Source organism: Sebastes fasciatus, chromosome 7 (assembly GCF_043250625.1).
Source record: "Sebastes fasciatus isolate fSebFas1 chromosome 7, fSebFas1.pri, whole genome shotgun sequence".
NCBI classification, from domain to species: domain Eukaryota; kingdom Metazoa; phylum Chordata; class Actinopteri; order Perciformes; family Sebastidae; genus Sebastes; species Sebastes fasciatus.
In genome coordinates, this window is record NC_133801.1 from 10,430,382 (window position 1) to 10,445,634 (window position 15,253).

The window sequence follows — 15,253 nt, forward strand, 5'->3', positions numbered from 1 at the left end:
CAACATATGACAGAACAAGTTCCACTTTACAGGCTGTCATAGCATATAGCAGCTTTATTTAGAAATGTTTACATTCTCATAAATTCGTTCAAATCGTCTGTATAACTTTGTTCTCTCATATTGCACTACCACAAATTAAAGGGGGCTAGAGATATTTAAGACTTCTATCTCTTCTTACAAAGGAAGAGTAAATCAAGAGGGGAAAGCATAAATAAAAAGGCTCGTAGAACTTCAACAGACCAAACAGAAGGTGTGAAGTCTGAAAATGTACGGACAACCTGTAAGAACTAAAAAAAAAATAATTTACAAAATATCTTACCACTCATCAACTATAAACCGAGGAATCAAACTCTCCATTTTGTAATGAAACTGTGTTAGGTAGGTAAGGGGCTCTGGGAGATAACTTTCATAGAACAATCAATCCAGAACTAGTGTACCAGTTGTTAGTAGTGATTTTTTTTCTTCCATTTTCGACAGGAGTACAACATCTAACTACACAAGTGCTGATATTCGTGCCCACTTTATAACTGTATGTTGTAAAGAGATTCAGACTCCTCAAGACTACACTGAGTGAATTCTGACCTGAACTGTCATGATTCTCTTGATGGATAATCACCCATGTAGTGAAAGTGTTAACTAAGAAGACAGGAGACAGATAGGCACTATGGTCACTAAGCTTTCCTCAGGCACAGGCAGCTGTTGAAATGTCACATCCAGCAAGCCTTCACAACCTGACCTCATTTACATGAAGAGGGGAAAACTGACTGACAAAATGCCAGGTAGGGAGTTTTTTTTAAAAGTCTTTACTGTGTAAACCAGTAAACTGATGACATTTACAGCCTAGGTCCTTTCAGTCAGCTAAAATGTCATTTGGATGTGACTTCATTGTTTGAAAACTGGCTGGTCTGAGGTACTTTTCAATGTAGGCCCAGAAGTTTAGAAATTATTCAAAGGGAGGCCCCTCTGGTTTTGTTGCAAAAATGTTCTGTCTTTCAAAGTGCACACTTGTCCTTTACTGGGAGAATAAAGTCCTGTGCGTGACATGAGTTCTTCATTTGATGCAAAGTAGAGGGCAGGACAAGAGGATGAGAAACACAGGTTAGCAGGGCTGGAACATCTCACGGCAGCGTGGCAAAAGGTATTGTTGGCTTTGTTGCGACGATGAATAAAAGAGCAGAACATGCAGCCACTTAAGCCTTCATCAGGGCGCTGACCACAGCGCGGGCGTTGAGGCTGCGCAGGTCATTGTAGGTCTGCCCTGTGCCAACAAACACAATGGGCTGGCCTGTGATGTAGGTCATGGAGATGGCAGCACCAACCTGTAAAAGAGGAAGGATGATGCATGAGTGCTACCAACTTTACAGCTTCAAATTATTCACAAGTAATAAAAACAGCCATTCACAAATCATACCTTGTCGTCGATGGTGTCAAATTTGGTGAGAACAATTCCATCAATGAGGCGAGGCTTTTCAGACATGGAGTGGTCTGCCAGAGCCTGATTGAACTTTACCTGAGAACACAAGGAAAAGGAAGCTGAGTAATTAATGGGGAAACTGCTGACACCAGAGTTAATATGTATAGCACCCTCTTTCCATCTCACTCAATGTAGAGGAGAAGAAAACACATCTGTCCACCATCATGATGACAACAGATCAGTGGAGCAATACTGACCTCTACTGGAGAGTTTAAGAACAGCAGAAATCCATTTTATCCTACAGCATTTTCTTATTTAGTCATTACTGTTGTTAATTAAGGTTGAACTGAACAGAGGCTTCTGGTCTGTGTATAAATCCCAATCTAACGATCTTCGAAGAATGATCGAATAGTTCCCAGTGATTATCGAATAGTATTTTCGCTTGAAATGCTGATTCCTAATACCAATGAAGCTTAGGCTAATGAAAACCATAAATCCCTGCTTCAGTCAGTACCAAGTTCTAGCAGCCGATCACATAATTATGTATTATGTGAATTAAAGGATTTGGAGAGTTCCTGGACAACGCTCATTTTCTCTCAAGTTACAAAGACCCTGACTTTCTCCTCTGTCATCAGTTACATTTCCTCTAAGTACATGATGTGTCTGAACAAAAAGTATGAGTGTGTGAGTGGTCTTACCAGCTGGTCAACTGCCTCATTGCCCACCAGAGCCTCTCCAACAAACAGTACTAGGTCAGGCATGTTGACCGCAATAAGTTTGGCCAGGGCTGTCATAAGGGGGGCGTTGTCCTGCATACGCCCAGCAGTGTCCACCAGCACCACGTCAAAGGCCTGGTTGCGGGCTGGAGGGATGAAACACAGAAGGTGTACATGTGATTTTACCATATGGGTGACATTAATCATTAATGGAAATGGCATTGGAATCAACAAGGAACCACAGCTTTACTGTGAATGATTACTCAACAAGAAAAAAAAATATTTTACCATAGGCAATGGCCTCCATGGCAATTCCAGCAGCATCCTTTCCGTAGCCCTTCTCATAGAGCTGGACTACCGGGCGGCCTCCGTGCTGCTCTGGAGGATGCAGAGAGTTGAGGCGGCGCTGATGAGTACGGAGCTGCTCTACGGCCCCGGCGCGGAAGGTGTCACAGGCTGCGATCAGCACAGTGAAACCATTCTCTATCAGCCAGAAAGAGATCTGGAGCAAGACAGAGAGACGTTTGGTTCACATGAATATGTATAGGACAAAATCTGAACATGTTGGGAGTCAAAGTGTAACAAACATATACTAATATTTAAAAAGTTACACGCCGAAGCAAGATTTCTAACAACTTTAGCTGCGCAAATATTCAATTACATTAATCATTTTTCCACAGAAGACATTTTGACATTCAAATTCAAGTTCATACTGGCTCACTGTCACACTGTCTGGGACACTTGAATAGAACAGGGCACCGTTTCCTGATAACGGACTCACCTTAAACGTTAAGAGTGTTTTCAATACTTGAGTATCATAACTTCACAGTCAGACAAAGAAGTTTAAAATATGTATTTACTAAAGAATTCGAATGCAACTTGGAGGACTCTTTACTCCAAAGAGCCCCCCAGTGCCCTCAGTGTAATCATTTTAAAGTGTGAATACCATGTTCTACTAAAAGAGCTATACATGACCACAAACTCACAAAACAAAGGCCAAACACACACAGTAAAGCTCAGAGCCTAGAACTGGTTTTCTGTGTGGGTAAACGATATACATACGATAGATATGTCATTACCCTTTCAACAATGACAACTCACCTTGGCCAGGTTGGTGGACTTTCCAACTCCATTGACACCACAAAAAGTGACGACAAAAGGCCTTCGCTGGCTCTGCGCATCCATGACATCTCTCAGAATATCCACCCTTCGCTTTGGCTGCAGGATCTGCACCAGTGAGTCCTGCAGGGCCTGCTTTACTGTTGAGGCCACAGCTACACACAAACACAAAAGTTATGTTAGGGTCTCCCTGCATCATGCATTCATACTGCTATTTACTGACACAAATGATCTCCAATAGGTAGAATGACATCATTATAGTTACGATTTGTGCTTTTGGACTAGGGTGAGACTAGCACCAGAAAGGGGAAATACCTAAATATCATCAATATGACAATGAAAGTGCACCTTTTAATGCCGTTCTTGATTTGGTTATAATAAGCATGAGCTGATATCAAGAATATAGACTATTATGTTATATCAATGGAAAACTACAGACAGGCTGATAGCAAGTTGCATTGAGTGGCAGGTTGGTTCTTTCAGTATGGATTTAGTGATAAAGCAATAAATAAGTTTGTCTAATTCAATAAATCATCTACAATATAAAATATGCCCATGCTCTTTCAACACTTATCCCCTCTAACTTTACAATGTGAGATGTTTACAAGTACAAAATTCTGGTCTGAGCAACATTTTAAATCGCATCCTGCGTACATTAAACTGAGGGGCAGATCCTATTTTATTCAATTTACTGCGGTAATCATACAGACAATATAGGGGGAAACTCATTACTGTAATCACATTACTTTTCCCAGCATGCAGACTGGTGCTCTCGAAGATGGACAAGTGAAGGCAGAGAAGATGCACATTGCGTTGTAACTGGGTGAAGATTGTGGGTAAGCGAAAGTTTACTTACTGGTGAATGTGCCCATGACTTTGCCCTCCAGTTTTTTGGCTACAGAGTCACAGAGCTTGTAGGCGATGTCGGCTGCTACATTCTTTGCTATAGGATCATAAAGGAAAGGAATGAATAGCAGACAATGCATTTTTAAATGTTGAAGAAAAATCAGGAGGATGAGTGACAGAGAGTTGGATATCATACTAATGAGGTGGTCCTTCATCTTCTCCAGTACTGACTCCATGTCTTCCCGGCTCAGGCTCTTGGAGCCCACCAGGCCCTTCAGCATCCCAAACATACCCCCAAAACCACCACCCTTTTTGGAGCTGAAACCAATAAACAAAGCTGTGCAGTTATTCACTGAGCAACTTAAATATGACAAATGAAGCAAAAAAAGCATCAATATATGATAATATATCCTTAAACAATAATCTAACAACTAAACACTCTCTTACATTGTCTTGCTTGTTTGAGTGACAACCACTCTCTCCTCTTCCTCTTCCTCTTCCTCTTCCTCCTCCTCCTCCTCCTCCATCTCCTCTTCCTCACTGGACTCATAGTCCACAGACAGCAGGTCACCTTTCATGGAGTTTAGCTGCATCCCCTGAAACACATCCAGCACATCAAGGATTTGGGATTTATTTTAACATTATTAATGTGAATAGTACAGATGTCTCTTTCACTAGAAACCTCTTTGGGATAAAGTGGAGGGGTGGGGGTACATACCAGGTCAATTTGTGCTTCCGGGTTTTGTTCGCCACCATTTTGGGAACCATCTCCATTCCTTCCGCTGTAGTCCAGCTCCCTGGTGCTGCTACCACCCATGTCCCAAACACGCATTTGTTTCTCCTTAGGCTTCTGAGGTTTTGGGGACTTGGTGTGACTAGGATGACAGAATATGAGAATTAAGCAATCAGAAATAAGCAATTAGACATGATCTACACTGGGAGACTGACAAAACTTCTCAGTTTCTGATTATTGAAAAATACATGATTATTAGAAATACATTTCTGACAAGCAATCCAATAACATTTATGTAAGCTGCATTTATTTTCAACACATCAGATCATGATTTTAAAGTTGGGGAATAAATGTTAATGATCCATTTGGGGATCAAAAATGTGTATATTGCTGAAATTTAATTTTCACAGGCTTGATACATATCAGTATACCAATAAGTTAATCAAATATAACTGTACGAACAGCATTTTTACTTAAACTATATCTTGCTTGACATTCATGAATGTATTTTCTCTTACATGGGTTTTTCAGTAGGTACTGCTGTGCGCTTGCGAAAGAATTCCTCCCGCTTCTTCTGCATGACCTCGTCAGGAGTCAAGCCCTGGTTACCATTCTCGACCGTCTTCTGCCCAGACGATGGGGCCTTGCCTTGATCCACTTTGATAGGCTCAGCTGCAGGAGCTGGAAAAGATAAGGATATCAAATCAGAATTGAGATGAAATTATGTCACACTGGCTATTTAGAATGAGCTATTTTAGAACAACCACCTCCAACAGCACTTACCCTCCTTTTTGGTATTTTTATTCTTCTTGCCACCCGGTTCCTTGATTTTTTCCCCACCCTTGGTCTCAATCATTGACTTCACAGTTTTTTGGGATTTCTCGGACTCCTTAAAGGTCCGCATGGGGACAGGGCCACGACCTCTGGTGCTCTCCTCCGCCTCTCTGGTGGTAAACATTTGATGTATGTCAGAATGGGCATGACAAAAAAAGATTTGGGTTAATGAAGCATCTTGAAATGTTCAAAAAAAGGGAAAAAGTCCAGAGTGCTCGGAAGTTCAAATCAGTGTGATGAATGTGCTCTTTGGTGGGGTATACAAATGTTCAAAAAAGGGGGGGGACCAAGGCACTCTTCTTCTTTTGTGAAGGGAAAGCTGTGTGCTGGGGGTTACACCCTGAAGAAGGCTGTTTGTGCCACTACGCGTGGGTTGTTACCCAATCTAACATGTACAAGCATTGTTTTTAGCATTTCATCATGAAATAGCCAATAGTCTATTTTTGCCAGAAGAGTGGCTTAGACTCCCCCCTTTTTTTTTTTCATCTTTAAATGTTGTTGAGATAAACTTTTGATTCTCAGAGCAAACACATTGGTCTGATTATTATTTATTTTTTTAATTATGGGATATACATTATCACATCAAGTGTGCTTTAAGTTCCTCAATATAAGAAATCACACTCATGAGTGAAATTGTCTGTCTTTACCTGAGAAGCACCTTGAAGTCATCCTCAAATTCAAAGTTGTTATTGATTAGCTTCAGAGCACCCTTTTGCTCCAGTTCATTCTTATAACGATCCCTAAAATGGAGCTGAACGTCATCTATGAACTTGTCCACATACGTCAGGGTCAGGATCTTTTGAAAACCCACCTGGACAGAGTCAAGGTATAAGGAGAAGAGTGATCATACAACATGTAAAACTATAAACAACATAAATAAATAAATAGATAGATAGATAGATAGATAGATGTATAGATGTATAGATGGATAGATGGATAGATGGATAGATAGATAGATAGATAGATAGATAGTAACTTTATTGATCCAGAGGGAAATTCAAGTTTCAGGCATCACAGTTCCAAAGTGCAAAACATGTTAGTAAAAAGGCAGTAAAAAAGTTAATAGTGCAAAGTACAAAACAATATACCAGATATAAAAATATAAGGAGATGAAGAAAACTGTTAAAACTGAATATAGTGCAGGGTAACAGCTGTGATATAGGACTATTAAAAAAGTGAATATAGTGCAGAAGAGACTGTTAACATGAACATAATTTGCAGATTTACACACTTCAATCGTGTTGGATTGTTATTGATTTGCAGTTGAGAAACTTACCACAAAAATCAACTCAAACTCATTGTCGAGTTTGTATTTCAGACTCAGGGCCTCATGAGTATATGAATTGTTCCCACTTCGCTCCTGTAACGACACAAATGGTAAATGGTAAATGGACTTGCATTTATATAGGTCTCAACACTCAAAGCTCTTTACACTACATGTCAGCATTCACACACACACTGATGGCAGAGGCTAAGGTGCCAACTTTGCCCATCAGGAATCTAAATACTCAATTTGAGCAGCCGGGGATCGAACCACCGACCTTCCGATTGGTGGACGACCTGCTCGACCTGGCCACAATTCATTAAGCAAATTACAAAATATAGATATTTAAAAAGAACATGCATGTAAATGGAAGAAAACAATAAAGAAGTAATTACTGTTTGTTGTGTCAATAAAACAAAAAAACAATTAATAACAATATATTGCAATAACATGAAGTAGAGGAGTAAATAAAAGGCAGAGTGAGTTACATCCTCCCAAACATTGTTGACATGTCAACAGGAGCTAACCACACATGCTGCTAGCATTAGACTGTCTTCATAACAATGTCAAAGAAGCCACTGTAGCACAAACTATATAAACAAACCAGCAAACAATTCATAATAAGGCGACCTTTAAGGCTCTTCACACCTCAAAGAGCAGCTTGTTTTTAGTAGATTAACATTACGCAACAAGCTAACCCTTGCTAGCTCTTAGCGTTAGCATTAGCTGTCCACAGAGACACTTAGACAAACACAGACAGCTGTTTGGACTTTAGACCTGTCTTTATGTCCCACCTGAAGGATGACGGAGCGGATCAAGGCGTTGACAGGCCCGGTGAAGGACTCAGAGACACCGGCTCCCTGAAAACACCACAACACTATGCCCCCTTTGCTAAAGATGGAGAAGAAGTCGAGCATCTTGACCACCACGTTATCTGGATTAAAGAGAGGAGATACACGTGAAACAGAGGCCTGAGATACATGAATGAGGTCTTTAAAGCTTTACAGTGCTAGTGACTACTCTTCAAAACAACTAAATCGTACCAGATATTCAGTCCAATAGATAATAAATCCCCCCACGAGTTAAAATCCACCACCAGAGGAGCGAAACTGTTTTAGACACGTCAGATGGAAAACCAGGAAGTGACGTTCACATCCGGGGATTTTTTTTTCTTCTGAATTTCAAGCATGCGCATTTCAAGCATCGTTTAACATGACGGGAGTTTTACACTTCTTTACAGATACAGATACCGAGAGCTTTATTTATCCCCGAAGGTCAATTCAGTTTCTGCAGTCCACCGAGACATATACACACATTCATACTGCACAATCATCATTGACAGAGGGAACACAGTAGGTGGCATATGGGGAGGTGCAGAACAATAAAAGTACGAGATTAAAAATTAAAAATATCTGCAATAAAAACAATGAATACAAGAATAAAAAACAAGACGAGATAAAAGAATAAAAGAATAAATAAATAATTAGAATAGAATAAAGTGCCAAGAGTATTTGCACATTGCAAATTGTATTCCAAGAATGTACCAAATGCAAACACAGACAACCGTTATGTGGTTAGTGCAAAATAACTGTACATTCAAAGTAAATAAAACATTTTTGTTGTCGTTCATTCATGATAGTTACTCTGCGTTCAGCAGTGTAATGGCGGAAGGAATGAATGACTTGGAGTAGCGGTTTGTCTTTCTGTGAGGCGGCAGATAGCGCCGTCCTGAAGGCAGTAGTGTGAACTCACTGGACAGGATTTGGTTGTGATTAATAATGTTTTTGGCCTTCTGGAGGACACGTTTCTCCCAGAGAGAGTTTAAGTTGCTCTGCTGGGCTCCGATGACTTTAATTATACTATTTACATTGAATCAATGTAGCCTAGCTACTGAGTAAATGTAAAAAAATACATTCACTCAATTACTTTACATAAAATACAATTTTACTTTATTTATACCAGGGGTCAGCAACCTGCGTCTCTTTAGCTCCTCTCCAGTGGCTCCCTGTGGATTTATAAAAATGGAAATGAATAACTGTTTTTTTGTTTACATTTTCATTTTTATTTATCATTGTTGTAGGTCTACGGTACGACGAAGTATTAGGGCCACATTGAGGAAAAATAAATAAATCTGAGATTTCGAGAATAAAGTCACAATATTATGAGAAAGTCAGGTTTACAAGAAAAAAAGTCGTAGTATCATGAGAATAAAGTCATAATATTATAAAGTAGTATTTTTCCGTGTTATTTTCTTTTTTTTCGTAAAGTTATGACTTTATTCTCGTAATATTACAACTTTTTTCGCGCAAAGTTATTACTTAATTCTCGTAATATTCCGACTTTTTTTCTCGTAAAGTTATGACTTTATTCTCCTAATATTATGACTTTTTCTCGCAAAGTTCTGATTTTATTCTCGTTATATTACGACTTTTTTTCTCGTTAAGTTATGACTTTATTCTCGTAATATTACGACTTTATTCTCGTAATATTACAACTATTTTCCCGCAAAGATATGACGTTATTCTTGTAATATTATTACTTTTTTCTCGTAATATTACGACTTTATTCTGAAAATCTCCGATTTTTTTTCCCTCAATGTGGCCCTAATACTCTGTAGTACATTTGCACTTGGGCCCTCACTGCATTAGACTTATATACTATATACTTAGACTATAAGCTGTGTTACCTTAATCACATCGCTCAAAAGTTTTGCGGCTCCAGACAAATTTTTTATTTTTTTTTGTTGCCTAAAATGGCTCTTTTGATAGTAAAGGTTGCTGACCCCTGCTTTAGGCGAACGTTAATAATTTAATTTTCTGCTACTTTGCACTTCTTCTCTGTATCTTTTGGCCACTAAATGTATCTGACATGCTAGTATTCACTTTACAAGTGAAGATTTTACCTAGAAAATATGATCAATTTCTAAGATTTGATGCACTGATTAAATACATATATGTAAAGTAGAGTAAAATAAAGTCCAGCACATCAACAATAGTAGCCTAATCCACAGTATAGGCCTAAAAATCACAGTGGCCATTTCTTTCTGCACAGAATACTTTTACTCTTGATATTGTAAAGTACATTTTGCTAACGCTTTCTACAACTACAATATTTTCCACACAGGACTTCTGCTTTTAGTAGGCTTACTCTCTTCCCCTGTTTTTCTTGTTTCATATCTTAGACATTTCTTTGTAGACAGGACCATTTTGTTTGTCATTTTCATAATCCTATTACACCTGATCTTGAAAGAAAATGTGAAAATGAAAGCATGATTCGTAACTATGGTCCACCAACTGGTTAAATACCCTTAGAAAAACCTCTCCATAAAATTACACTGACTTCTCCTGATGTCAAAATGATTTACAGGGCATCATACTGGAAGTGAAAAGTGGCTGCTGAGTAGATGGTGTGCCTTCAGGGTAAATGTTTTTTTCTAGATTTGTAGATACAAATCTAATATTTTGCCAGCTTACCTTCATACTTTCCCCTTAATTTTCCCTGCATGAGATCAATTATGCTTGTTCTTTAAAATGTCTTAAGTTATGTTTGTATGACAGAATTTGTATCCTTTTCTACACAACAGAAAGGAATAACCTGGTAATGAAACGTCCGACACATTGATTGGCTTAGGGATTTGACAGTAGCTTCCTGCATATCAGTGGTTTGATTACAACGGTTCATGTTGTCCTTCCTCTTATTCCTTCTTCTTGATATAGAATATTACCATCTAGATCAGAAAGTGGTCTCATTCTAGCCTATGAAATGTTCTTCTTGTTGAAAATCAGCTTTACTGAATAACATTTTGTCAATATGCATGCTTTTAACAAAGGGTTAATGCCTGCTCGGTGATGTATAAAGTTTTAGACACTTTGCATTTATAATCTGACTGTACATGTTGAGGCATCTCTTACCAACTTCCTATTTTTTTCTGGTGATGTCAGCGACACTCAGCACAGATTTCACTTCGTCTTTGTAACATTCTGTCGCTGCCATTTGATTATGTCACATTGTTTTAACAGTTATTTGCTCAGATACCATTTCTGAGTAATGTTTTCATGGGGCTTGGGAGATTCCTTTAAGAGAGGAGGTCGTTCAACTTTTATTTACTGGAAGGATTTTTGCGAGGCGTTGAACAGACATTATGATGACATGCATGGTAAGTTCAGTCTTTTTATATCTGATGTAAACCTTATGTATATTCATTAATATTTTTGTATTTTATCTGTAACTGTTCTTCTATAGCCTTTATGACTTATAGCTGGACTAAGAAGGATTAATAGATATCAACATGTCAGAAATATGTTCAGTTTGTCTTTCTCATTTCAGGTTGGATCCAGAAACTCTTGAAATCAAGAGGATCTTCATCAGCACAATGTGAACAAGAGGCAAAAGTGACAAAAAAATCGGTGTCTTCTGTCAGCAGCGTGTCACCTTCATCTACATCGTCATGCTCTTCTTCGTCATCATCGTCACTGGGGACAACCCCTTCAAAACCACTGCAGCCACAGTCTGCTCTGAGCTCACTGCTGCGATGGAGCCAAAAGTATGACGTGTTTGTGTGCCACAGCTCTGTGCACAGTGACATTGAAGAGGCTGTACGCCTGGTCTCTTTCCTGGAGGCTTCACCCCGTAGCCTGAGGTGCTTTCTAATGCAGAGGGATGCCTGTCCAGGGGGTGCAATTTCCACAGAGTTATGCCAGGCTGTGCAGAACAGCCACTTAAGGGCTCTGCTTATCACTCCTAACTTCCTGCAGGACGATTGGTGCAAGTACATGATGCACCAAGTTCTGGCAGAGGCGCCTATGTCCAATCGGATTATCCCGTTGATTCAGAACCTGTCCCACTCTCAATATCCTCAGGAACTGAGGTTCTACTTCTACATTGACCTGAGCAGGAACCCTGACCAAGGTTATACCCTCATCAACAAGACTGTGCTCAAGTGTGAGTAATGGAAAAAATTAACATAACATTAACATAAGCATGGTGTTAGACCCAAGTTTAAAATGATGTGTTAAAATCCAACGTTTTTTTCTCTCCTAAATACTGTATGTCAAATTAGCATTGTAACTCTCAAAAAAGAAGGCCGCCTGAAAAAAAGAAGAAAAAAAAAGAAAAAGAAAAAGAGGTTTTTTTTAGGGCAAGCCATCCTTAATAATCTCTTCTTGTTGTCTTCTACAGACTTGGAAGACCTGGTTAAAAAAGAGAAGACACTTGATTGCAATATGGATAACTAGCAATGGACTAAGGGGAGAAGGTAGCCCAAAAAAAGACAAGCTGATGCCAAAAGTATGACCCCGCTGAGACTTCAATACCGCTGGAAGTGATAGAGAAGAGAGATGAAAGCTTCAATGACGTTTGCTGTGATCATCATAAACAGTAATTAAAGACTGTGATGAAGGGCCAAAGGCTCTGAATGGATAACACTGTTGCTATTGAACAAACTCAACTCTAGTGACCCTTTTATCACATCGTGTTGGGATTTAAAACAAAGTCCTGTTTTGATGTGCGTAACCAACACTGGGTGTGTGTTTGTGTCGGTACGGATGTTCATTCAGTGAACAGGAAACAGTTGCACTGGGGCTTATTTCCTGAATCAGATTAAGAGAAGTACAGCTTGTGCCAAAAACTTTGCGATAACTGCCATAAACGAGCACATGACATGGGACTTTCTTTTCATAGTCTCGGCTTGTTACACATAATTTAGTTAAACTGCAGCCCATAATTTAAGTTAACAATAAAGGGCACTCAAGCACAATGAATGTATGTGATCCTCCTTTTAACACAGTAAAACATGAGAGATTACTGTATCAGGGTGGTAATAATGTGATACATGGCCTATAGTGTTTACCACTAGGTGGTGTATTTTCCTTTTCTATCCAATTGAAAGTGCTAGTGAGGAGAAGTCATCTCTCTGGCATCATTTTCAAGCTTTTACGATCAACAACCATGATTACAGTAACACTATGTCACTTGTATGTGCGTGTTTGTGTGAGTAAAAGGGAAAGACCCACCCATAACAAACTGAAAGTGGCATGACCTTTTAACTGAACTTTAACTTTAAGTAATAACACAGGATGTGTAATTCCTATTGAGATAAGCCACCAGTTTATGCTTCCTTCTACTCTCTATCTCTTAAACATAGCAAGAGCTCACACACATGGCTCTGGTCTGCTGGTATTAATATTCTAAGTCACAATATGTCTGACTGAGGGGTTTTAGCTCAGCTGGTTGGAACAAACTGAACATGTCGAAGTATTGGAAGGAACAGCCTTTCTTTCCTCCATCCAAACAAAAACTTTCAGTTCTCTGTTAGGTATGATTAAATGTCCTTGGCAGTACCTTCCCTTGTTAATCAAGCATTCTGGCAGTGCTTCATGTAGTTGGCATAGGGACCACTCAATATGGAATATCAAGTATTCATTGAGTCAATTGGAGCATGACATTTGTGATCCTTGATTATTATTTTTTTAAGACAGGCAAGGTTTTTTTTTTCTCTTTTTACACCATCTGTCTCCAAGAAGTGCAACACGTTCTTTTTCTGATTATATTAAAGCTGCATCATCCTCCCACTTCCCTATCTCCCTAAACAACAACAGACATTTAGAACCACAATAAAAGAGCCTTGATAATAGCCTCTTTTGTGGCAAGCCAACATTGTAACATAAAAATTTAGACTAATCTCTGAAAGGCACAGATGTTCTGTGAGGCTTTTTTGTTGTTGGTATAACAAATCCTCTTTCAGATGACACACGACGATGTAATCTTTGTCAGGAGAGAAGCCTAGCAGCTAAAATATAGCTGGGATGTAGGCCTATATACAGAAATGGAGAGACATATGTTAATTAGTGAGCTTCAGAGGTACTGGTATGATTTATCACAATATAAATGGATTGTATTTGCAATGTGTGCTTGCTATTTGAATTCATTTGATATACTTTTTTATGTGTAAATCTTCTGGGCGGTAGTCAGCTGTCTTCACTTGTGTTGCATGCAAAGATGTTGCAAATATTTCTTTTCCAAATTCATAAATGGTAGCCTAAAATCAATTTGGTTGAAAGGCAGACTGCTGAAGTTTGGCTAAAATGCTCATTCTTGGTCTAAATCTACAACATGTCAAGTAATTTCTTTGTCTAAAATGATTTCTATGACTGAGACAAGTCTAAAATGTGTTTTAGTTGGCTAAAAATGGGCTAAAACTAGGACTAATCTTGAATATGACTATTACCCACATGGAGTTTTGATCTCAGGACTGAGACTAAAACAATATCTAAAAATAGCTGACAAAAGCCCCTGAACAGGGATGCTATGTGTCAGCTTCCCGGCACTTTTAGCATATAAAGCAAGAAATGAAAGTGAGGAGAGAGTTTAGGCCACAGGATGGCAAGCTGCTGTGCTTTGGACCACCAACAGTATGGAAAAGCACTCAGCTGTAAGTCACCATGGTGGTCTCCACTGGGCGTGGCGGTACTGACCTGGACGTTTCTATCTGTGGTGAGGAAACTCAGCTTGCCGTGCTACAGTGAAGCACCAGCTGGGTTAATTAAAGGAGAGCAGGAGATCCAAACATTTTACTGGGTTTGCCATATAGTGCAATGAGACACGAGACTTCAGCATGTCAAATGCAACAATTATTTTACACACAAAATGTAAGATGGGTTTTAAACACTTTTCTATTAACTTACCCACAGCAGCACTATTTGTTAGATGCAGTCAGGAGATAGATTGTTTAGCATCTGTTTTCCCATAAAACAAATATGTTTCGTAAAAAAGCTTGATCTGATCTGATTTGATCTGAACAAAACTGAACAGGAAGTTACATTAAAAATAGAAGTCCCAAGCACATCATGTATTCTGCAGAAGTCCTGCATATGATTTTGTTTTTGGCAAATTATGTGAAAATGAACATTTGACACTTAGCACACAAATCCACGTCATCTGTAAAACAAAAAAAAAGTCTCTCTTGCATGTCTACAAGAGAAGTTGTTCTCTACTATTTTCTGCATTTGGTACAGACAGAATGAACAGCACCCATTGTATGCTGAGTCAGACATGAATTATGGACACCATAACTTGATAATGAAATGCTGCAGTGAAATTAGTAGGTCTGTAAAGGAGTCATGCACGCAGGCTCTTTCAGATTATTTACAGAACTCCGACATTGTCTCTGGTCCAGAGCCAGCAAACATTTACTTCACTTGTAATCGTTTACGTTTGTGAAAAACAATTTTGTTGGCTGCAGATACATTAGAGGAGACAGTGGTTGTTCACAATCTAATAAAAGATTTTTGTTCTAAAATAAAACATCATCATTTAAAAAAAAAAAAAAA

General features: G+C 38.9%; 2 protein-coding genes across 2 annotated transcripts; one reads left to right on the top strand and one right to left on the bottom strand.

The window, feature by feature from the left end:
- Positions 1–19: 19 nt before the first annotated feature.
- On the bottom strand, positions 20–8,094 carry srpra (SRP receptor subunit alpha). Its single transcript, XM_074641509.1, has 15 exons — positions 7,970–8,094; positions 7,721–7,860; positions 6,939–7,022; positions 6,310–6,473; positions 5,612–5,772; positions 5,347–5,509; positions 4,814–4,970; positions 4,543–4,691; positions 4,292–4,413; positions 4,106–4,192; positions 3,232–3,404; positions 2,419–2,632; positions 2,113–2,276; positions 1,412–1,510; positions 20–1,319 (listed from the first exon to the last, which is right to left on the bottom strand). The coding sequence occupies exons 2-15, from the start codon at positions 7,841–7,843 to the stop codon at positions 1,191–1,193; spliced, it is 1,989 nt and encodes a 662-aa protein (XP_074497610.1). The 5' UTR covers positions 7,844–7,860; positions 7,970–8,094; the 3' UTR covers positions 20–1,190.
- A 2,774-nt stretch (positions 8,095–10,868) lies between these two features.
- On the top strand, positions 10,869–15,253 carry tirap (toll-interleukin 1 receptor (TIR) domain containing adaptor protein). The gene is made up of 3 exons (XM_074641516.1): positions 10,869–11,082; positions 11,253–11,867; positions 12,105–15,253. Exons 1-3 carry the CDS (start codon positions 10,974–10,976, stop codon positions 12,158–12,160), a joined length of 780 nt encoding a protein of 259 aa, XP_074497617.1. The 5' UTR covers positions 10,869–10,973; the 3' UTR covers positions 12,161–15,253.